At 39.7% G+C, this 23,722-nt stretch overlaps 1 protein-coding gene across 22 annotated transcripts in view; it reads right to left on the bottom strand.

Annotated features, from left to right (window-relative positions):
* LOC132231300 (acylphosphatase-1) overlaps window positions 1–23,722 on the bottom strand; it is a 41,862-nt gene that overhangs the window by 16,310 nt on the left and 1,830 nt on the right. For 4 of the 22 annotated variants that reach the window (XR_009452032.1, XR_009452031.1, XR_009452030.1 and 1 more), the window contains exons 1-5: window positions 15,188–15,665; window positions 10,519–13,837; window positions 6,968–7,066; window positions 6,183–6,268; window positions 5,307–5,411 (exon numbers count right to left, since the gene is read on the bottom strand). Coding sequence is in view for 12 of the 22 variants with exons in the window: in XM_059690220.1 (XP_059546203.1) it covers window positions 4,179–4,251; window positions 5,307–5,411; window positions 6,183–6,268; window positions 6,968–7,066; window positions 10,519–13,837; window positions 15,188–15,301 (3,796 nt within the window). In the remaining 10 variants the exon portion in view is untranslated. Of the gene's footprint in view, window positions 1–4,178; window positions 4,252–5,306; window positions 5,412–6,182; window positions 6,269–6,967; window positions 7,067–10,518; window positions 13,838–15,164; window positions 17,248–23,722 lie in introns of those variants that run through there. The other 18 variants (XM_059690284.1, XM_059690277.1, XM_059690295.1 and 15 more) reach the window with 14 other exon arrangements.

Below are 23,722 nucleotides of genomic sequence, written 5' to 3'. Positions count from 1 at the left end.
AAAAATGCCGATATATGATAATTTCACTACAATTTAAAACAATAACGTATTTATTCATTACAAAAATATGGGCAGATATTAAAATATGAGTTATAGGAATAGGTTGCTTTTGGTATTCATGAGCAACAATAAACACATTTTTAAAATATATATATTTTTATTGATTTCAGAGAGCAAGGGAGAGAGAGAGAGACAGAAATATCGATGAGAAAGAATCATTGATCGGCTGCCTCCTGCACGCCCGCTACCGGGGATAGAGCCCACAACCCAGGCATGTGCCCTTGACTGGAATTGAACCTGGGACCCTTCAGTCCACAAGCCGACGCTCTATCCACTAAGCCAAACCAGCCAGGGCAAAACACATTTTTATTTAGGAAAATATATTATCTAGCCCAGCCAGTGTAGCTCAGTGATTGAACATTGACCTATGAACCAGGAGGTCACGATTCAATTCCTCGGGTTGTGGGCTCAATCCACAGTAGGGGTCATGCAGGAGGTAGCTGATCAATGATTTTTTTTTTCCTCATCATTGATGTTTCTATCTCTCTCTCCCTCTCCCTTCCTTTCTGAAATCAATAAAAATATTGAAAACGAAAAGAGAAGAAAAAAGCCGCCTGGCATGGCTCAGTGGTTGGGTGTTGACCTGTCAACCAGGAAGTAACGATTCGATTCCTGGTCAGGGCACATGCCTGGGTTGCGGGCTTGATCCCCAGTGTGGGGTGTGCAAGAGGCAGCCAATCAATGATTCTCTCTCATCATTGATGTTTCTATCACTCGTCTCCCCTTCCTCTCTTAAATCAATAAAAATATATTTAAGGAAAAAGCCTTTTCTCATCCTCACCCTCTTTCAGTCCCTCTTCCATGTCACAGATTTTTAAAAATGTATATATTTTTGTTGATTTCAGAGAGGAAGGGAGAAGGAGAGAGAATTAGAAACATCAATGATGAGAGAAAATCATTGATCAGCTGTCTCCTGCATGCCCCCTACTGAGCATCGAGTCTGCAACCTGGGCACGTGTCCTTGACTGGAATCAAACCTGGGACCCTTCAGTCCACAGGCTGACACTATCCATCGAGCGAAACCAACTAGGGCCATGTCACAGATTTTTGAGTCTCTCCTTGCAGTCTCCATCAGCATCCTCCCCGATCTCTGAAACAGTTTTCACTTGAGTCCCTGACTTCTGCTGTCATAAAATTGAACGGATAATTTTGGTCTTCATCTTACTTAACCTCTTGGCAACATTTATATGAAGTCCTGGCTTTGCAACAAAACCTTTGTCTATTTTCTTCCTGTTTCACTAGCTATTCCTTCACAACCTCTTTTGCCGGTGCACTTTTTTTCTGACTAGCTGTTAAATGTTGAAATTATTCTAAATTCAGAATCTCTTCTCATTAACCTTCACTCTTTTTCTAGGTAATAAAAGTTACATTTGTGACTTAAATAACCAACTTTATGCTGACAACTCAGACATATCTCCATGTCAGAATGCTTGTCTAGTCCCAAACCTGTAATATCCAACCACATGCCTGACACATCTTCTTGAACATTTCAAACAGATTTCAGATTGAACTCATGATGCTCACTCTGCCTGCTTCTCATCCAACCTCATGATGTCCTGCAACATCATCCATTCAGTTATGAGTCAGAAAACTAGGAGTCCCCTTTTGATATACTGTCCCCATATCCAATCCATCACCAAGACCTGTTGACTTTATCTCCTAAATATCTTTCCAATGCATTTACTTCTCTCTAGTCCACCCTGGTCACAGCTATACTACTATACTGCAATATCCTCCTAACAGTCTCTCTGCAGTTACTGGGATGCATCCCCACACCCAATCCTTTCTCTACATGGCAACCAGAGCAATATTTTCAAAATGCAAATATGACATAACCCATGCCACCACAAAAATAACGTCAGAAAACTAATGGGGGGAAATACAAAACAGAAAGCTTTCAATAGTTTCCAGTGGGTGTTGGGACAAACTTAAAATTGGCATTTGAGATCAGGCCTCAGCTTCTTGCTCTCACTCCAATTGCACTTTTCCTGGTTCCCCTCACTAAAGGAGAGAACATCACAAAATGCATGTTGTTATTGATTTCAGAGAGGAAGGGACAGGGAGAGAGAATTAGAAACATCAATGTTATTCCCTCTGCCAAGAATACTTCTCCCCTTCTTCTTTCCCTAGTTAACTCATACTCATACTTCCTATCTCACTTTACCAAGAAAACCTTCCCTGAGCCCCTTGACTAAATCACATCTTCCAATTCAGGTTCTTACATCATCTTGTTTCTCTCTTCCATACACTGGCTAGAGTTACTTAACACTAGAGGCCCGAGGCACAGGATTGTGCACTGGTGGGGGGCATAGCCTGTGGGGATTGGCCCGCTGTGGAAGCACCACTCATCCCAGTCAGCCGAGCGGCTGTGGACCTGCCCTCTGAGCAGCTGCTCCCTGGTCCGGCATCTTCTGTGGAGGCGGAGCACTCGCCTCTCCAGGGGGCCCGGTTGGGCCAGGCCCAGGGACAATGGCACTGAGAGGCAATAGAGTAGGCATCAGTCCCACAGTGGCCACGAACCGCCTCCCAGCCTCCAGGGTCAGCTCTGTGAGGCCGGCAGTAGTGGGGGTGCTGCGCGGCCTGTGCGGCGGGGAGCAAGGAGGAGGATCCTACAATGGCAGCCCGGGTTCCTACCCATTGGCCTGGGGTTTGCAGCAGAAGCAGACACTCATCCCAGTCAGCCAAGCAGCACTCCCACTGTGGTAGCACACTGACCACCAGGAGGCAGCTCCTGTGTTGAGTGTCTGCCCCCTGGTGGTCAGTGCGCATCATAGCGACTGGTCAACTGGTCATTCTGGTCATTCCGCCATCTGGTCACTGGGCTTTTATTATATAGGATTTCTGTAATTATCTGTTTTTTTCCTGCATGTATTTCCACCCCCAACCCCCCAACCATTGTATTCCTAGGGCCTAATACAATTCTGGGCATACAAAAGGCACTCAATATTTATTGAATGAGTTACTAGGACTTAAAAACTATTATTGTTTTATTAAAGCAGTCACCAGGAGATTGTATTTAACTTATTATAAACCTAGTATAGTTCATTATGTAAACTTTCTTTTTAAAAAAAAATATGTTTATATTGATTTTTAGAGAGATAGGAAGGGAGAGAGAGAGAGAGAAATATTGATGAGAGAGAAACATTAATCCACTGCCTCCTATTAGGGATCGAGCCCACAACCCAGGCATGTGCTCTGACTAGGAATCAAACTGGCGACCTCTTAGTGCATGGGTCAGCGCTCAACCACTGAGCCACACAGATTGGGCTAAATTTTCTATTATTATAATGGGAATATATTAAAACATTATTTAGCCTAGCCAGGTTGGCTCAGTGGATAGAGCACTGACCTGTAGACCAAAGGGTCCCGGTTCAATTCTGGTCAAGGGCACGTACTTTGGTTGCAGGCTCCTCCCTGGCCCAGTCCCTGGTCAGGACGTGTGCAGGAGGCAACCAATCGATGTGTTTCTCTCACATCGATATCTCTGTCTTTCTCTCTCTCTTCCACTCTCTCTAAAAATCAATGCAAAAATATCCTCGGGTGAGGATTAAAAAAACAAAAATCATTATTTAAAAGTTAAACAATACAAAATATTTTAAAAAGTAAAACATGAAATTCCCCCTTTTCCCACTCCCATTCTCACTCCCAAAGTAACTACTGTTTAATAGCTTAACATGTAGTTTACATATGTATGTCTTATATATGTATGTGTGTGTTTATAAAACTAAATGGGTTTTAAAACTATCATTCCAGGATAAAAAAAAATGTCATTCCACAATATTAATTTAGATTTGTTTTCCCTAATCTTTCCAAGTCACTGCAATGGTATTGTCTGTGTGTGTCTGTGTGTGCACGTGTGTGTCTGTCTGTGCGTGTGCGTGTGCATCTGTGTGTGTGTGCGTGCGTGTGTCTGTGCGTGTCTGTGTGTGTGTCTGGGAGTCTGTGTCTGTGTGTCTGTGTGTGCGTGCGTGTCTGTGTGTGTGTTTGTGAGTCTGTGTTTGTATGTGTGTTGTGTGTGTCTGTGTGTGCGTGTGTGTGTGAGTCTGTGTGTATTAACCATAAGAGGAGTCTGCTAGAAGAGCAGCTGGTTAATAGTCAAGACTAAACTCCATTCTTACCTGCCTCACCCATCTCATCAGTCTTAGTGCTCATTAAACAGGCAATAAACTTGTTATCCACTTGCTGGAGAACCTGCCATACATTGAAATAAATGGTACAATGATAAATAAAAATAGAGGCTTATTTGTATAGAAAGAGATAAAACTGTACTTAATTTAGAGTTGTTTGCATTATAACTTTCATATCTAAGACTGAGCTTGGTGCTGATGAACCTGAGGGAGTGACCAGGAAGGATAAAAGGAGTGATCAGAAGACATAAAGGGAACACAGACTGAGGCATCTAAGAGAGATATGCTACAAAAATCTTTAGCATTAGACCTGAAATGTTCCCAACAGAATGACTCTTCTTAATGGGTAATATAACCAGAGAGTTATTAATATGACCAGAGACTACTAACAAATAGAGCTGAAATAAATTTTAAAAATGTATACAGAAGCAAGGAAAAGCATTTTGGAAGAGCTAGGTCATTAGAGCAGTAAGTGAAAAAGCCACCTGTGGCTTTAGGCCTTGGTGCTCCTTTCTGTCCAGGCACTGACAATGCCTAATCTACACCCCTCCCCAGGGCCTATTTCTGGATCAAGTGTTTGCTCTGATACCAGGTCAAACATGCCAGGTTAGGAGTTTACCTGGATTTTTCCAACTCCTAATTTGTTTCCTGAAAACAAGGAGATAGAGCGTGGTGTAGAGGAAGGGTAATCCAGCAGATGAGACAAGAGGCCCCTCTTGTTAATGGAACTCCTCAACTGCCATGTCATGTGTAGCCTCACACTATTGAGGGTTGTTTAAAAAGGGACATTGTTGCACATTTAAGGATAATGTCTCTGCAGTACTTAGTTGCTTTATAAATTATTGTCAAAATATAAAGTCTATATAAACCTTGAAACTGTGAACCTGAATTCATCATTCATCCCTCCAAACTTGCTCACACTACTAAGGACATCTTTTTCTTTGTAATTAATTTTAGTCCTTTTCTTTTTCCTCTCCTGATAAAGTTCCAGTAAGATTTAAAAAAACACATGTGCTTCGACCCGGGTGGTCTACATCATTAAATATATCCAATTTCACAAGAGTTAGTCTAACTTAGGGCTTATATACAAATGATGAGATTTCAAAGTCAACCTTTTACCTGCATGGAATGAATCATGTCCTTGGTGAAACGGTAAGGAAACAAGATGTTGTGAATTTTAACTGCTAGGCTTTCAGCCTGACCACTGCTTACATCAACAGCAACCTAGAAAGACACAGCACAATATCATTTAAATTTAAATTTTGTCATGTCTGTAGAACTGTTTGACCAAAGATCTGAAAGTGCCTTAAAAACATTCATTTTTCATAGAGTCTACTAGAGGTGGGTTGAATTCAGAGAATTTACAGGAATTCAAAAGGCTCTATGACCAAAATTACTGACAAACACCAACATTTCAGAATAACCATTTGCCTAGGCTCCATAATCAAGTACTTAATGACATCTTCACTGAAGAATCGATAATTAAGTGCTCATGTATTCTACACCCTCATCATAACACACAAAGTACATTCTGTGATGACCCACTGAAAAGAGAACATACACGATGAACTGTTCCTCCAGTAAGAGAGTCACTACTTTATTTAATGATAAATAAATTATTACCATCCTAAATACTCCACCACAGCTACAAGTCAGGGTTTTTAAGAGTGGTAAACACTTTCACTATTCCCACACTGATTACATATGTTTAATCCAAACTTAAAGCCGAGTTCCCCAAAAGCTATGAATTCTGATTCCTCCTTTTTACATTAATTTCCAAATAAATTACTTGGAAACATACTCACTTTCCATTAATAATTTCAAATTAGTATAGTCAGTCATGCCCATACCCAACTTAAATAAAATTCTAAGGGGTTCAATGGGGGGAGAGGCTGGACATCTGTAATACTTTTAACAATAAAGATAAATTTTTTAAAAATGAAATAAAATTCTAATTTTAAAATAACAAGCAAAGAAACACTGCTGCAGACCCACCTCTGGATAACGGGCAAATACTGGATTGTCCCATTCTGAGAACAAAGACTGAAGCGATTCGCTACCAACAGCATCATCCACAGTATCTAGTGCAAAAGGGACAGGTACAGTTGGTATCAAGAGCCTCAGGGAAAAAGGTGAGTGGCATCTCATATTTGGTGTGGTGCAGCCTCATGACCAAAGATCACACACATTGCTCCAACATGCTACAAAGGCTCAGTGTTTGCTGTATCTCTAAATTGTTTTGAACTGTTACTTTCTAAACTGGAGTAGTTGACTGTATCTTCTGGCATTATAGCTTTTTCCCCAAATTATTTTCAAGAGATATTTCAGAATACAAGTCCAGAAGAAACTGATTCAAATTAGTAGCCTCACTCCCTTTGGTAAAAGAAATATATACCTTATCTATTTTTAGAAACAAAGAAAATAATAAATGTCTGTAGCTTTTTACAAAAATAAGAGTTTTGCTTATACAAAACTACCACAATATGGAGCACAACTCCAATATTTAAAAATAAACAATTTCTCAGTCACAAGATACCATAGACTGCATTATCATCCAGTATTAACCTCAAGTCTGGAAAAGTAATTTCTGATCTACATGCATGCATCGAATTTCTTAGTTTTGCTGTTAAATAGGACCATGGGGCATTCCTGGTTCCAGCAAGGCACAGCTGACACTGATCAAGCTAAATAATACAACCCTGCTTTTTTTTTGCTTTTTTTTTAAGTTAGGTGGTACATTATATACTAGGTATTCCAGCAATCTCTGTTATTGCCCCTACCTCTGTTATTCTGTCTCATCACCGTCCTCTCTTCCCGAGCTCTAGGAAGGAAGGGAAGAATAAGGTCGCTTCTAAAAGGATGACACCTGTACTGAGATCCTAAATGTAAAAAAGAAAAACCTATACATTTGAACTCAAAGAATAAACTATTAAAAATTAAGTTACATAGAATCTCTTTCTGCACAAACTGAATCAAGACATAAGGAGGCAGACTACTAAACACCAGATTGAGAGTCAAAGTTCCTTAATGAATTTAGGAATCTACCTTACTGCTTAGTCCCATTATCCATCTATACCAGACAGAATGTGGACCTAAAATAGATCACTGATTCTCAATGGGGGCAGTTTTGCATGGGTACATATGGCAATATCTTAAGACAGTTTTGGTTGTCACAACTTGGGTGAGGGGTACCACTGGCATCTAGCAGGTAGAGGCTAGGAATGCTGCTAATACCCTATACAATATATCAGACAGAATTATCTAGTCCAAAATGTCACTAGTGCCACAGTTGAGAAACACTGTATTAAACATATAGTGGTACTTAATTATCATCCTTCACTACTGAGTACAATCTTCACCAGTCCCCAATTTATGTCTCTTATCCCAATACATATATCTATTATAACATTTATCTCATCTAATTATATTTAGACAGCTATCTTCTCTAATAGACTGTGAACTCCTAGAAGCAAAGTCGGTTAACCTACATCTGGCAGGGCCTAGCACTGTGTGAATAATCAATAATTGAACGAATAAATGAATGAATGAAAATTCCTCAATTTAAACTCCAAAATCCAGTAAAATCTGGCTCCAAATCTACCTTCCTTTCTGAAGAATGATCAGATTTGTGTTTTAGAAAAAATGCTGAATTTGACAGTTTTTGAACAGGGGCAAAACATTATGAAACTATTATTTCAAAAAGATAAATCTGTTGGACAAATACTGGAGAGAGATTAATTCAGAATGACAAAAATTAAAGTAGGAACTGAAATAAAGTTGCAAAGTTAAAAACATTTTAAAGAGAAATACTGCCAGGGTTTGGCGACTTGAGATAACTCCTTAAAATTACCTTTATATGCCGGGAGCCGGTCCATCCTTGCTGTTTCAAGGGACCGGGCATATATGGCATACGGTTCTTAATATGTTTGCTCACCTTCTTGGTGCTGTGTTTTAACCAAGGTCACCTCTCGGAGAAAGGTTGAATCCCCAGGTAGGGATTTTCCCCTGAAGTTAGGGAGGGAATAAAACCCCTCAACTAAGTGCCAGGCGGGTAATTAATCACTTTAACTACGAACAATCATGCTTAAGCTACATAATCTTTACTCCCTGGAATGGAGATAAGAAACGCCCTAACCTTTGTAATAGAGATTGATAGGATTGAATCAACTGGTATAAATACAGTTGTAACAAGACAGAGAGAGACAGAATTTAGAAGAGAGCCAAGAAGACAGAACCTACACAGAACCTACAGACAGAAGAACTTCGCTGGAGAGAAATGGCAAAAGATCCTGGACTGAACCTGACTACAGAAATATGGCAAGAGAACCTGACTAGAACCTGGTGACTGAACCTGACTGGAGAACCTGGACAGAACCTCTCTGGAGATCCTAAGCAGAACCTCTCTGGAGATCCAGACCAGAACTTGGCTGGAGATCCGGGCTAGAGATCCTGGCTAGGCTGCTGATCAACTGAACGCTGTCTCCGTGTCATTCCTTCTTCGCCGACTCCGTCTACACCTTTGGGGACCCCTGGACCCGCTGGGGCTGGACCCCGGCATTTATATATCCTCTCTTCTGTACAATTAAACTTACCTCTTACCAATTCATCTTATGTTTTTATGTATGGTTCGACAATGTCCTAATCTCCTGCTATATATACCTCAGCCATTTCCAGAAATGGAGGGTGCTTTGGAGCTACCTTTTAATGGAACTCGTTTCTGTATCCAAAATACTTTATTTTTCATTATGAAATTCTGGGTCAACATGACCCTCAAAAGTTCATTAAAAGACATGCTAATCCAGAAAGTTAATAGGTTGAAGTGTTTTTTTAAACATCTAGACTTATTTAACAGGAGCAGATGCTTATGTTGAGTATGGCAGCCAACCAAGATTTCTGCCTTTGTTTAGCAACAGCCATCTCAGTTTAATGTAACGCAGTTATTTTTTATTAACATATCAGAAGCAGTTATATTCCAGGAAGATGAGGTGCCAGTTCCTTAGATTTACCTCTAATAAACACTCAGTATAAACCAGGATATAAAACTACATAGATTGAAAAACACATGTGACTTTAAGAGCAACCTGATAGTCTCAGGAGCATACTGAAAGAAAGGGGTTTTCTCCTATTTAATACTTCGAAAGTTACTACAATGATTATTTTTTCACAAGGAAAAAAACCCGAACCCATTGAAAAATAAAGGTCTAATTTAATCTTAAATCAGAGCCGCCTGCCAGAGAGATTAATCCTAAAGATAAATTATAATTTGCGATTATATTCATGTAATTACGTTCTTTTGCAACATTCAAGACTTTTAATTCGGATGCACACTAAATGTTTATCCTCCTGATGCAAAACCAAGCGTATCGCCAGATGGGAGTCAGCTTTACTACCTCCCAACATCTGGCTCTAAACACACTGCCAAAACGACGTCACTTTTAATGTTGACTTAGACCTGAGAACTCAGAGTCCTAGTCTAGGCTCTGATGTAGCCCTGTGGTATGATCTAAAAGCCTGGTAACAGCTACTTACACAATAAACAGGTCAAGTGGATTAGCACATGCATTATAATCGAGTACATTTGAAAAGTATATTTATGAAAGTACTTATTTAACCTAGATTTCAGAAAATTTATGGTCAAGTCCTATTTTCTAAAAATAAATAAATAAAACATATATAGTACTGTACTGAACCACAGATTTTACTTGAAAACCTAGGATGACGACAGGATCCTTCTGGCTGTTTACCTGGGAGCTGCAGAGAGCAATACTGGCATTGCAGGTGCCTTTAAATTTCTAGGAGAGTTGAATTTGGGAGAGAGGAGAGAGGGGAAAGCGGACTAGAGAAGGATAGTGGACCTTCTCTACTATTAATACCATTTCATTAAAAACTGCCCTAACCAGTTTGGCTCAGTGGATAGAGCGTCGGCCTATGGACTCAAGGGTCCCAGGTTCGATTCTGGTCAAGGACATGTACCTTGGTTGCAGGCACATCCCCAGTAGGGAGTGTGCATGAGGCAGCTGAATTGAGGTTTCTCTCTCATCAATGTTTCTAACTCTCTATCCCTCTCCCTTCCTCTCTGTAAAAAAAGTCAATAAAATATATTTCAAAAACAAAACTGTCTCCCCCTCTTATACATATACATACCCATAGACACATATATGTACACTTTCATTCTGTAAGGCTTTCATTGTATTTCTAGATTTAAATAGTATTGGACCTAGAAAATCTTCATATACCATAAAACATGTTTTATAATTAAAGTTTAAAATGTTCCATCTGCTGAGATAACCTTCAAAAGCATTTCATGCCAGGAACACTATATTATACTTACCATTCTCAAGTATGACATCCACAGCCACGGTTGTCAGGTCCTTAGTACAAGCAGCCCGAATGTCCTCAGTAGGAGCAATGAATGTGCTAAGTCCAGTTATTTTGTTAATGTAAACCATTCTTCCCAGGGCTACATCAAAATGCTGTTGCCAATCCAAAGAACATGTGTTTGACTCTTCATTTTCAGAACAAGTTGCTATAGATTCCTCACTCTGAAAACAAGTTCCATTTGGGTTGGCTGTGGAATCGTCCTTGTGACTCATTAACATTCTACTGGGAGAGTTAGGACTTCCCATCTGTTGTTCTGAAACTGTAAGAACATCTGAATCTTTACTAAGTGCAGAGCTATCATAGTGAACTACCAAACTTGTTTCTGGTATCACAGAGTTCTCTGTTGTATTGTTAGAATATGCCTCACTATCTTTATTGAAGGAATTATCCTGTGTGACAGAGTCTGGCATTGGGAGGATGATACTCTCTGTGTTTTTATGCTCATTTTTAAATAACATACAAGCATCTAGGGATAACCCACTGCATAAGTCACTGTCTTTTCTACTGGAATCTGATGGTGGACGTTCAATAAAATGACTCATCTCCATTATTTGAGTCTCTCTTTCAGAACCTTTCATTTTGGATAATTTAGAGGCTAGTGACTCAGGTGATTTCTCAATATCCAAAGGTTTTCTGTTCAAATGGCATAGATCCTTTAGAGTTACAGGACTTTCTCTTGAGCAAGGCATCTGTTGTTCTAAACAGTCTTCTTCCTTGGAGAATGGAAAGTTTCCCGAATAAAGGATGTGACTTATAGGTTGACAACTACTATTTGAATCATTATGTTTCACAGTAGTGATTTTACACATACCAGAGTTATCTATGTGGTTTTTGTCTCGATATGGAATGTCAGGTTCAACTTGAGGACTGAGATTGGTAGTGATTTCAAAATTATTTTCCTCCACTTCTGTATTCAGAGGATTTTTAACCTTCCCATATTGTCTCTTAAACTTCTCTAAAGATCCTAGTTGTGGATTTAAGCTTAGCTTCCTAGGGGCTATGGGTCTGGATAAACCAATCAACTTATCTTTTCTCTTACTATCATTTGAAACATGCCTACACCAAGAGAAAGAAGATGTGTCAAGTAATAAGCCACCTGTGTGTGATTTTTTACTACCATCCTGCAAAATAGCAAAATTTTTGTAAGTTGGTATAGGTTTGTTCTCTAGCCTAGAACTTATAGTTGTTCTGCACAATTTTTTGTTAGACAATTGAGCAAATTCTGTACTTAAAGTGCTGGTTAAATCTTTGATGTTTGGAGTCTCAACTGAATGGCGTGTTCTATTTCCAAGTGTTTCTTTGGCACTCACAGGACCAGGTCGAACACAATTTTTAAATAAATGTTCTGTTTCAGTTTGCTCATTTTGTACCACATGAGTTATAAAGCCAGTGGAACACAGTTTAATTTGTCCATAACTAAAAACATTTCTTCCACAATTACTAGGTTCTTTTTTTCTTTTCTCTTCCTCCCGCTGAGCACCATGTACTCTCAGTAATGTCTCAGAAGGCAGAGGTTGGCATCCCATTTCAGTAGCACCTTTAAATGTCTCTAGTTGATTCTGAATTCTGTTCTTTTTCAGGATGTCAGCAGCCATGTCATTAACAGTAGTACTTGCTTTCTGTATTTCTAGGTCTCCACTCTCCTCAAAGTGATCTAATGTCTGAAAAGGGCTTGCAGGCATTTCTGAATTGGTTCCACATGGATTTTCTAAAGAGTTAAGTTCCAAGCAAGATTTTTTATGTTTCTCATTTTCTCTTGATTCTGATGCTTCAGGTCTCTCTTGTTCTAAGACCCTTGATTCTGAGCAAGAGCTATCTTTGTTTTGTAAAGTTGACTCTGTCATTTTACTATGACCTGGACCATCAGATTCATAAGTATACAAAAATGAATCATTTGTCTGTTTTCTGATCGCTTCTGAATTCCTAGAATTCTGTGTGTTTATGTTTTCTGTAGCTTTTCTTTTTACAGCTTTTGATTGCAAATTAAACATTTCATAGGAATCCAAAATATTATTACATGCTTCTTGGAAACTGACTCTGTCACACTTCTCATCAGAAGACATATGCTTCTGAAAAGTAGCACTAAATAAACTAAAATCATTATCTTCACTGAATTCCTTAATGTCTTCACCTGACAATTCCACAAATAATTTTTCTTTCTTTAAAAACATCTTCATTCCTTCTTGAATGCAAACCAAAACAGTATCCCAGTTCTGAAACTCAATCAGAGTTTTTGCTGGCTCCATGCACACATCATATTCACAGAACTGGCACTGTATATTGATTACATATATCCCATGGAGTTCTGGGTGAGACCGATGCCGAGGACTTGAATTCATTTGCCTACTGGCAGAGCCATTTTTTGGCTTGCATATAATACTTTCTTTCCTTAATAAAAAGTCAATGAGTTTATGCAACTTTGTCCTTAAAACTAGCCTTTTGTTCACAAATAAAAACTGCATATTCTTATTATAATGGGCTTCAGAGCTGATATAGCCACTAAGTTCAAACTCCTTATATTTGAAATTGATTTCTCTTAACTTTTGGGACTTACTTAGTCCATAAATTTGACAAAATCGGGAACATACGTCTTTGGTTTTAGGGAGTTGAAGAACCATGGAACCAGAAACATCATTTCTCAGAGAGAACGAAATGGAAGGGTGCATGAGTGAGAGAGCTTCGATCCTCTGCCTAACCTTCCCAAACTCCAGTCTCGGATCCATGCATCCCCTCCTTACAGGTAACTGATAAAACAGGTTATATACTGTTACTGTTGTCCCAGCACTTGGTCTAGTCAAGTCAGCTTCAAAGGAATTCAGGGCTTTTCCATTCTGAAACAGTTTCACAAAAGTTTTCATTGTCCCATTTTTCTTGGATGAAATTTCCATAGCACTGGCCATGTCAGCTATACTGGCCAAGGCCTCCCCTCGGAAACCATAAAACTTTGGGTTCTCCAAGTCCTGTACGGAGTTGCATTTACTAGTGAAATAACGATTTCCCACCTTGTCTACATCATCGCTCCCTATCCCAAATCCATTGTCTATCACTTGGATTTGGAAGATTTCCATGTTCACCCTCACAGCCACACATTTTGCTTCGGCATCAATACTGTTGAGGGCAAGCTCCTCCACACATTGGCCTAAGGAGCATATGGCCAAACCAGAACGCAATTTGGCTTGTACTTCAGCTGACAAGCACTTGATCATGGCAGGTAGAAAACGGGTGAGAATGCCAGGCAACGGTTTCCTTTTGTGACTGTAAATAATGGCCTTTGGGAGAAAAACAAAACAAAAACACACACATATAAAAGCTTCGGGGTTACACAGCATTACCCATTTTTCTGAGGCATTATAAAAAATACCACTTGACGTAAATGAAATTTCTTATTAAACCACATTGTAAAACAAAACAAAACAAATGACAGCTCTGATCTCTAGGCAGATCACACAGCTCAGGTTTGATGCAATGGACTTAACATCCAAAGCAGCTCTGATAATTTCATAATTTTCACTGACCCCATCTAAATCCCACATGCCCTGAAGTGAAATCATAATCACATTTGAAGTTGACCCATGAAGATAGTGTTCAAAATTCTAATCACTTTACCAAAAACAGATGCCCAAATTCCACTAACATTAGCTAGAAATTATTCACACACAAAACTCCAAGCTAGTTTCATAACATTTATACATTACACAATAACCATGACTTTTAGAAAAAACTCATAATAAAGTACTAAGACACTGTAATAAGAAGGTGAAGGAACAGGATGAAATAAAGATAAATTATTGTATGAAGAAGAAATGGGCATTAAGAGATTATTATTAATTATTTTTATTATTATTATTATAGTTAAGTGGAGGTAACCTCAAGGGAGACTGGGAATGGGAAAGGTTAAAGCAGTAAAATTCCTTTTCATTATAAGCCTTTCAGAATTATTTTAGTTTACTTTGATGAAGTTTTCAGACGTTTATGAATATCCTTTTGTGTTAATACTCTTTTGGTCTTTACAATGGCTACAAACTATCTCGGCAGTAACAATGATGGTAGGGAGCTGTCTGACCTGGATTTTTTAAATTCCTCCCAGTAAAAAAAGAAAAATTTAAGATTATGGTGCAATTAAAGGTCCTAGCGCTTCTTCAAAGGTAAGAGAGCAGCGTAGTCTAGACCTCTCTCAAGCGGTGGGCTGGGTTTTCCAACCCGGGAAAATCCGAGCTATAAGTGCAGATCTTATTATTTCTGCGGCAACGCAAAGCTGAGGGGCGGGCCGCGGCCGCAGGCCCCGCCCCTCCAGGCTCAGCCTCCGCCCCGCCCGGCCCCGCCCCCTCCCTGACTCCCAACCCCAAACCAGGCCCCGCCCCTCCAGGCTCAGCCTCCGCCCCGCCCGGCCCCGCCCCCTCCCTGACTCCCAACCCCAAACCAGGCCCGCCCCGACGTGCGCGCCCGCGGCGAAGGGAGACCCGGGCCTCCTGGAGCCGCTGCGCAGCCGGCTCCGGAAAGCTGGCCCGGAGCGGGCGTCACGACCCTTCTGGTGTTAGACGAGCTCCCGGAATCATCCTTTCGTCGCGCGCCTTTCCCCAAGTCACCTCAAGTCACCTTTACCACCTCGAGAGACCAACCGCCTCGGACGCCGGCTGTGCCTCCTCGGCTCGCGAGGCTCGTGCACGCGCGAGCCGGGAGCATGCGCTTCGGAGATTCGCCGAAGTCCCTATCCTCCGAGACACAGTGCGCATGCGCACGCAACGAGTCCCCAGGCCTTTCCACCCTGGAATTCCTGAATTCCCAATCCTTATCCCCTTTTAGCGTGGCATGAAAAACTGCTTCTAGGAATTTTTACTTTTGTCTTTTGTTTCCTCTTTCCCGTTTCTCCTTTGCACGCACTACCATTTAATTCAATATATTATTTGCTCATTGTCTTCTCTCGCTAGAATGAAAGCCATATGAAGGTAAGGATTTTGTCTTATTGCTGTATCCCCGTGGCCTAGAACAGTGCCTGACTTATGTTAGGCACTCAGTGAATGAATAAATCCACAGCCTTCCATCTTATCAGATTAAAGCGTTTAAGAACTGGGAAGACCGAGGAACTAAATTCTCAATTTACGGAGGAGGACACCTAGAACTCCATTGCCTTTTTTGGGTGTTTTCCTAATACACCACAACTTCTTTTCTAACAGAAAAGAGTGGAACACGGTGAAAATATGTGTTTTGGGAATCATTAACCAGCTCTTACTCTAATTTTCATTGAAACATTCATTTTTTAAAAATGTTTTTATTGGTTTTTTTAGAGAGAAAGGGAGAGGGAGAGAAACATCAATGATGAGAATCACCGATAGGCTGCCTCCTGTAAGCCCCCTACTGGGGATCAAGCCCACAACCCGGCATGTGCCCTGACGGGGCATCAAACCGGTGACTTCATGGGTTGATGCTCAACCACTGAGCCACTCTGGCTGAGTGAAACCTTATATTTTTAAAATTTAGAATTTGTGACAAATTTGCCAAGCCCTGTAAGCATTCCATGTATACCTGCTTAAAGGTTGACCAAACCAAGCAGGAGATTTCTAGGGCTAATGAAGCAAAATCCTGAGTATTGCTTGTATCAGTTTGTCCTAATAAACCACCACAGACTGGGTGGCTTAAACTAGATATTTATTTCGTCACAGTTCTGGAGGCTAGAAGTCTGTGATCGGGCTGTGAGACATGGCCGATTTCTTTTGGGGACTCTATCCTTGTCTTGTAGATGGCTGGTTTCTCCCTGTCTTCACATGTCCTTTCCTCTGTGCTGTACATGTCTGTGTCCAAATTTCCGCTTCTTATAAGGACATACTAGATTGGGGCCCACTCTCATGACTTCATTTAACTTCATTCAAAGTTACCTCTCAAAAGACCCTATCTCCAAATACAGTCACATTCTGAGGTACTAGGTGTTAAGACTTCAACATGAATTGGGAGGAGGCACATAATTTAGCCCATACCAACTGCTTTTTGTGAATTCCTTACCCAGAGAAAATGACAGAAACTCAATAAAATTAAAAGTAATTAGTCCAAAACATCATTTGAGCAGCTAACAAGTTGAACTTGTGGGATTTGTTCTTAATAGGTGTGCAACTTCCTGAAGAAAACTTAATGGAAACCATTCAAAGAAATGATTCAAAGTAACTGCTTTTTCTTTCAGACCTCTTTAAATTACCTCAAAATTATCTTCCCACAGATGTTTACTGAGTAAATATCTCTTATTTTGCCCAAAATGAATTTCGCCCTACAGATGGTTCTGATGTGTTTTTATTAGAATTGTGTACAGTTGTAATCATTCCTTCCATCATACATATTATATACAGTAACATTCAGGTATCTGAAACAAAAATAACTTACTGACAAATTCTAATATTACTCAGAATAATTCTATCTCTATTAACAAGAAAAGCAAAACCTCTGAGTTTCTCTTGGAAAATTTGAATTCAGGGCATTATTTCACAATTTGGAAATCTGAGTAATCCAACTTTAAGATGACTTTCTCATTGTTGAAGTTTGCTCTGTCGATGTGCGATTTGGGACTTCCTTTTGTCTCAAGCCATTCTTGCATATGACGCACTTTGGAGATGGGACCTTGCAATTGTCCTTGCACTGTGCCCTGGTCTGTGTTCTGGACCCAGCCTACCAATCCCAGCCTTTTACTCTCAGCCTAAGGGAAAGAAAAAAATGAGATAGAGAAATCCAGTGAGATTAAACAAAACAAAGTAAGACTACAACCTTTGCCAGAATCTTGGTCTAAAATCAAGCCACTGAAACTAATTTGATATTGTCCAGAACAGTCAAAACAGAACAAGAAGGATCTCATTGCTGATTTTAATATGAAATGTTGGCCACTTCACTTCATTTCCTTCTTCTACCCTATAAAACCGAGCCAGACTTTTTCACTATGTAATACTAATGACTTAAGATAAAATCAGATGCTTTCAAAATGATTCCCTAAGGCTAATTATTGTTAGGATGCTGGGCTGTATGTATCTTATACATTTTTCCTTCTCCTAATCAAGAATCTCTTGGGTATAATAAGTAGAAAAAAGCATAAAGTTATCTGATCCTTCTCTGTCTTTAATCAGGACCACACCTAAACAAATCCAGATGAGTAAGTGTCCTTTATATCTTTAAAGATCATTAGAAAGTATTTCACAATTTCCTGGGCAACTCATTCCATTGTTCTCCCTGTAGAGAAACTGCTTAACCCCCTGTCTTTATGTTGCATCCAAAGCCCACTTTCTGTCATCCTCCTAGAGAAGGAAGGGCAACTGGTGATCAGCCTCTGAAAACCAAAGTTTCATGAGATTACATAACTGTTAGGTTTTGCACTTTACTTTCTTTTCTTCTAAATTGGATAAGCTTATGAAGATCACCTAATCATTGTAGTTGCTCTTTTCTTACCCTTTCTAGTGTTTTTCCTTTAAGTCATTAAACTGTGGAATTGCCGAATAATTAGAAAGGTAGCAGTGCTTAGAGGTAATTTTATTTTTGTAAAATTTCCAAGTAAGGATATTATAAAAATTATTGTTAAAGTAATACATCTAAATAGAAGGGGTTGGATTACAAAAGAAAATGGAGTTAACATGATTGTATGTCCAAATGCCAGAGCAGTGACCTAGTAAATGTGGGAAATTGCTGGAGTTGACCAAAGAAAATGTTATGCACAACAAAACCATGTTTGAAGAGGAATTGAAATAGCCAATAAATCATATATTCAAAGTAAAAATATAATGCATAATGAACAAAATAGATCGCAAATAAATAGCAATTTAAGGGATACAGAAGAAATTAAGGAGTGAAGAAAAATAGGATACCCACAGCATGCTTTAAGTGCAGAAGATGGTGACATAAAAACATGTGGAGCCCTAGCTGGTTTGGCTCAGTGGATAGAGTGTTGGCCTGCAGACCAAAGAGTCCCAGGTTCAATTCCAGTCAAGAGCACATGCCCAGGGTTGTGGGCTCAATCCCCAGTAGGGGGCATTCAGGAGGCAGCCAATCAATGATTCTCATCATTGATGTTTCTCTCTCTCCCTCTCCTTTCCTCTCTGAAATCAATAAAAATAAAAAAATAAAAAAAATAATAAAAACATGTGGAGCCCAGTCAGCATGGCTCAGTGATTGAGCATTTACCTATGAACTAGGAGCTCACGCTTCAATTCCCGGTCAGGGCACATGCCCAGGTTGCAGGCTTGATCCCCAATGTAGGGCATGCTGGAGGCAGCCAGTCAATGATTCTCTCTCATCATTGATGTTTCTATCTCTCTCTCCCTCTCCCTTCATCTATGAAATCAATAAAAATATATATATTTTTTTAAAATGTGGAAAATGGATTTTGAGTTAGACTCCACATCCAACTGACTTTGTATTAGTATAAGGTTGGGCCAACATATAAAAATCAATACACCATATAAATAAATAAAATACCATATCCTATATAATAAAAGCCTAATATGCTGTGTCCAGTCGACCAGTCAGCCGTTCAACCAATCAAAGTGTAATATGCTAATGATATACTAAGGCCGCTCAACAGCTCGCAATGGCATGCACTGACCACCAGGGGGCAGAGAGTTGACCAGTCGCTATAATGGGCACTGACCACCAGGGGGCAGACGCCCTGACCAGAAGGTTAGCTTGCTACTGGGGTCTGGCCAATCAGGACTGGGTGAGATAGGCTGGACATGCCCTGGAGCCCTCCCATGGTCCCTCCCCTGCCCCAATCGTGCACCGGTGGGGTTCCTCAGCCTGGCCTGCACCCTCTCACAATCCAGGACCCCTCAGGGGATGTCGGAGAGCTGGTTTTGGCCTGATCCTGCAGGCCAGGCCGAGGGACCCCAGTGGTGCATGAATTCATGCACCGGGCCTCTAATTAATAAAACAGAAACCAGATGATCATTTCAATAGATGAAGAAAAAGCATTGATCAAATCCAACATTTTTTGAGATAAAAACACTCAACAGCCATAACCGGTTTGGCTCAGTGGATAGAGCGTCAGCCTGCGGACTGAAAGGTCCCAGGTTTGATTCCGGCCAAGGGCATGTACCTTGGTTGCGGGCACATCCCTGGTGGGGGGTATGCAGGAGGCAGCTGATCAATGTTCCTCTCTCATCGATGTTTCTAACTCTCTATCCCTCTCCCTTCCTCTCTATAAAAAATATCAATAAGTTAAAAAAACAACAACCACTCAACAAACTAGGGACAAAAGGGAATTCCTTAACCTGATTAAAGGCATTTGTGAAAAACCCACAGCTAACAGACCTAATGGTGAAAGACTGAAAGCTTTGCCCTATGATCAGGAACAAGTCAAGGATGTCTGCTCTTGCCACTTCTACTCAACATTAAGCCAGGGCAGTGAAAAAGAAAGAAGGTATTAATAGTGGGAAGAAAGGAGTAAAATTACCTCCACTCACAGATGGCATTCCTTGTATGCAGAAAATCCTAAGGAATGCACATATGTGTGCGCGTACACACACACACTAGAATAAACAAGTTTATAAGGTGGCAGGATACAAGATCACTATACAAAAATCAACTCTATTTCTATGTACTGGCAATAATGAAAATAAAGGAAACAATTCTATAATAACATCAAAATAATAAAATTATAAATTTAATGGAAGAACTGGAATACATATGGAAAAGTACAAAACATTGTTGAAGGAAATTAAGGAAGGTTTAAATATATGGATAGACATCCTATGTTCATAGACTGGAAGACAATATTATTAAGATGACAATACTCCCAAAATTGATCTACAAATGCTGTGCCATATTTATCAAAATCCCAGCTGCCTTCATAGCAGAAATCGACAAATTGATTCTAAAATTCTCATGGAAACATAAGGGACCCAGAATAGCTAAATATAATCTTTACAAAGAATAAAGTTGAAGGACTCACATATCCTGAGTTCAAAATTTACTACAAAGCTACAGTAATCAGTACATACTACATGGCATAAGGGTAGACATACAGATCAATGGAATATAATTGGAGTCCAGAAATAAGCCCTTACATTTATGGTCAATTGACTTTTGACGATGGTAACATGACAATTCAGTGGGAGAAATTTTAGTCTTTTTGACAAAAGGTGCTGGGACAACTGATAGTCACGTATAAAAGCATATAGCTGGACTCCTTACCTCGACGCACATAAAAAATTAACTGAAGCCCTGACCGGTTTGGCTCGGTGGATGGAGCATCGGCCTGCGGACTGAAAGGTCAAGGGCATGTACCTTGGTTGCGGGCACATCCCCACTGGGGAGTGTGCAGGAGGCAGCTGATCAATGTTTCTCTCTCATCGATGTTTCTAACTCTCTATCCCTCTCCCTTCCTCTCTGTAAAAAAAAATATATATTTTTTAAAAAAAATTAACTGAAACTAGCCTGTTCTGCATGGCTCAGTGGTTGAGCGTGGACCTATGAACCAGGAGGTCATGGTTCAATTCTTGGTCTAGCCTGGGCTTAGGGATCGATCCCCAAGTGGGCATGCAGGAGGCAGCTGATCAATGTTTCTCTGTCATCATTGATGTTTCTCTCTATCCCTCTCCCTTCCTCTCTGAAATTAATAAAAATATATTTTTACAAAATAACTGAAACTGGATCAAAGACTTAAAGCTAAGAGATTAAACTATAAAACTCTTAGAAGAAACTTTTATTTTTTTTTATTTTTTTTTAATATATATTTTATTGATATTTTACAGAGAGGAAGGGAGAGGGATAGAGAGTTAGAAACATCGATGAGAGAGAAACACCCATCAGCTGCCTCCTGCGCACCTCCTACTGGGGATGTGCCCGCAACCAAGGTACATGCCCTTGGCCAGAATCGAACCTGGGACCTTCAGTCTGCAGGCCGACGCTCTATCCACTGAGCCAAACCGGTTAGGGCAGAAGAAACTTTTAGAAGAAAACACAAGCATGAACCTTCTTTCATTACCTTGGATTAGCCAAAGAATTATATTCCAACTTAGATATAAAACTAAAGTCACAAGCAACAAAAGGAAAATAAATTAGACTTCATCAATATTAAAAATATTTGTGCTTCAAAGTTTTCATCAAGAAAGTGAAAAGAAAACCTCAGGAGAAATATTTGCAAATAATATAAGGGACTAATATCCAGAATATACAAAAATTTTTACAAATCAACAGTAAGACAAATAACTCAGTTAAAAATGGGCAAAGGGCCCTGGCTGGGTAGCTTAGTTGGTTGGAGGGTCATCCTGTACACCAAAAAGTTGCAGGTTCGATCCCAAGTTGGGGCTTATACAGGAGGTAACCGATAGGTGTTTCTCTCTCTCTCTCTCTCTCTCTCTCTCTCTCTCTCTCTCTCTCTCTCTCTCTCTCTCTCTCTCCCATCCTTCCTTCCTTCCTCTCTTCCTTCTACTCTCTCTAAAAATCAATGGAAAAAATACCTTTGGGCGAGGATTAACAAAAAACAAACAAAAAAGTGTATTATGTAGTTTCCATATATTTGGGGATTTTCCAGGTATTTTTCTGTTATTGATTTGTAGTGTAATTCCACTGTGGTCAGAGAACACGCTTTGTATGACTTCAATCCTTTAAAAGTCATTGGTATCTCAAAACAAAACAAAAAAACCACAATGAGATACCACTTCACACACACTAGGATGGCTCTAATAAAAAAGACAGACAGTTACTGTTGGCAAGAATTTGGAGAAACTGAAATTCTCATTGATCATGAGAATGCAAAATGTAAAAATGAAACAGCTGCTTTGGAAAATAGTTTTGCTCTTCCTCACAAAGTTAAACATGGAGTTACTATGTGACCCAGCAAGCTACTCCTTAGCATATATACCCAAGGGAATTGAAAACAATGTTTGCATAAAAGTGCATAAATGTTCACAGCATCATTATTTATAATAGCCAAAAAGTGAAAGTAACCTAAATGCCCATCAGTTGATGAATGGATATGTAAAATGTGGTATATCCATACATGGAATATTATTCAGCCATAAAAAAGAATTAAGTACTAATATGCTATAATAATATCCTTGAAAACATTGTGTTAAGTCAGGCTTGGGGAAACTTTTTTCTGCCAAGGGCCAAATAAAATTATCAACTTAAAAATTAGCCTGCTATATTTGGTCAAACATTTAATTAAATCACCCTAATACCTTGGCAGGGCCAGACCAAATGATTTCTCCAGCCTTACAAACGGGCCGGATGTTCCCTACCCCTGTATTAAGTGAAAGAAACCCAACACAGAAGGCCACATAGTGTGTGATTCCATTGACATTAAATGTCCAGAATAGACAAATCCATATGACAAAAATGAGGTTAGTGACTGCCAGGGGCTGGAGGGGTGAGGGTGAGTGCTAATGGATATGTGGTTTCTTATGGAGGTGATGAAATGTTCTGGAATTAGTGTACAACTTTGTAAATACACTAAAACCCACTCACTTATACATTTTATTTTATTATTTTTTTAATTTTTAAAAAAATATATATTTTATTGATTTTTCACAGAGAGGAAGGGAGAGAGATAGAGAGTCAGAAACATCAATGAAAGAGAAACATCAATCAGCTGCCTCCTGCACACCTCCCACTGGGGATGTGCCCGCAACCCAGGTACATGCCCCTGACCGGAATCAAACCTGGGACCCTTCAGTCCGCAGGCCGACGCTCTATCCACTGAGCCAAATCGGTTTCGGCTCACTTATACATTTTAAAAAGGTGAGTTTTATGGATGTGAATTATATTCCAACTTAAAAAAAGTTCCTTCAAGCATTCTCATCATTCTAGGAGTGATGGAATTTAATTAAGAGGCTAGATTATATCAACATGCAAACAGACTGTAGCAAAACAAAACAACTGTTAAAATGAACATATATATAAAGTAATTATAAGTAGTAAAGAATAAGCTACTAATTTAAAGGGGGAAAAGATGTCATTTTCCATAAAGTTCTCCAAATCAATATTTATTTTTCTGCATTCTTTTATTGTTTCTAAATTGGGGGGCGGGGGGCGCGGGATAGCAGTAGAGAAAAATGAGCTTTATTACTCTCTGGTCCTTTTCCCTCAATAACTTCAATTAATCTTCGAAGCTGTCCCCTCCACTTACTATATCACAGGAATTTACCCTGCATAAATGGTAACAAAGCTAACAGAACATAATAGCTCTT

The sequence above is a fragment of the Myotis daubentonii genome, chromosome 1 (genome assembly GCF_963259705.1).
Source record: "Myotis daubentonii chromosome 1, mMyoDau2.1, whole genome shotgun sequence".
Taxonomy (NCBI): Eukaryota; Metazoa; Chordata; class Mammalia; order Chiroptera; family Vespertilionidae; genus Myotis; species Myotis daubentonii.
Note: the sequence above shows the minus strand (reverse complement) of the source record. Positions and strands in the feature narration are given on the sequence as shown.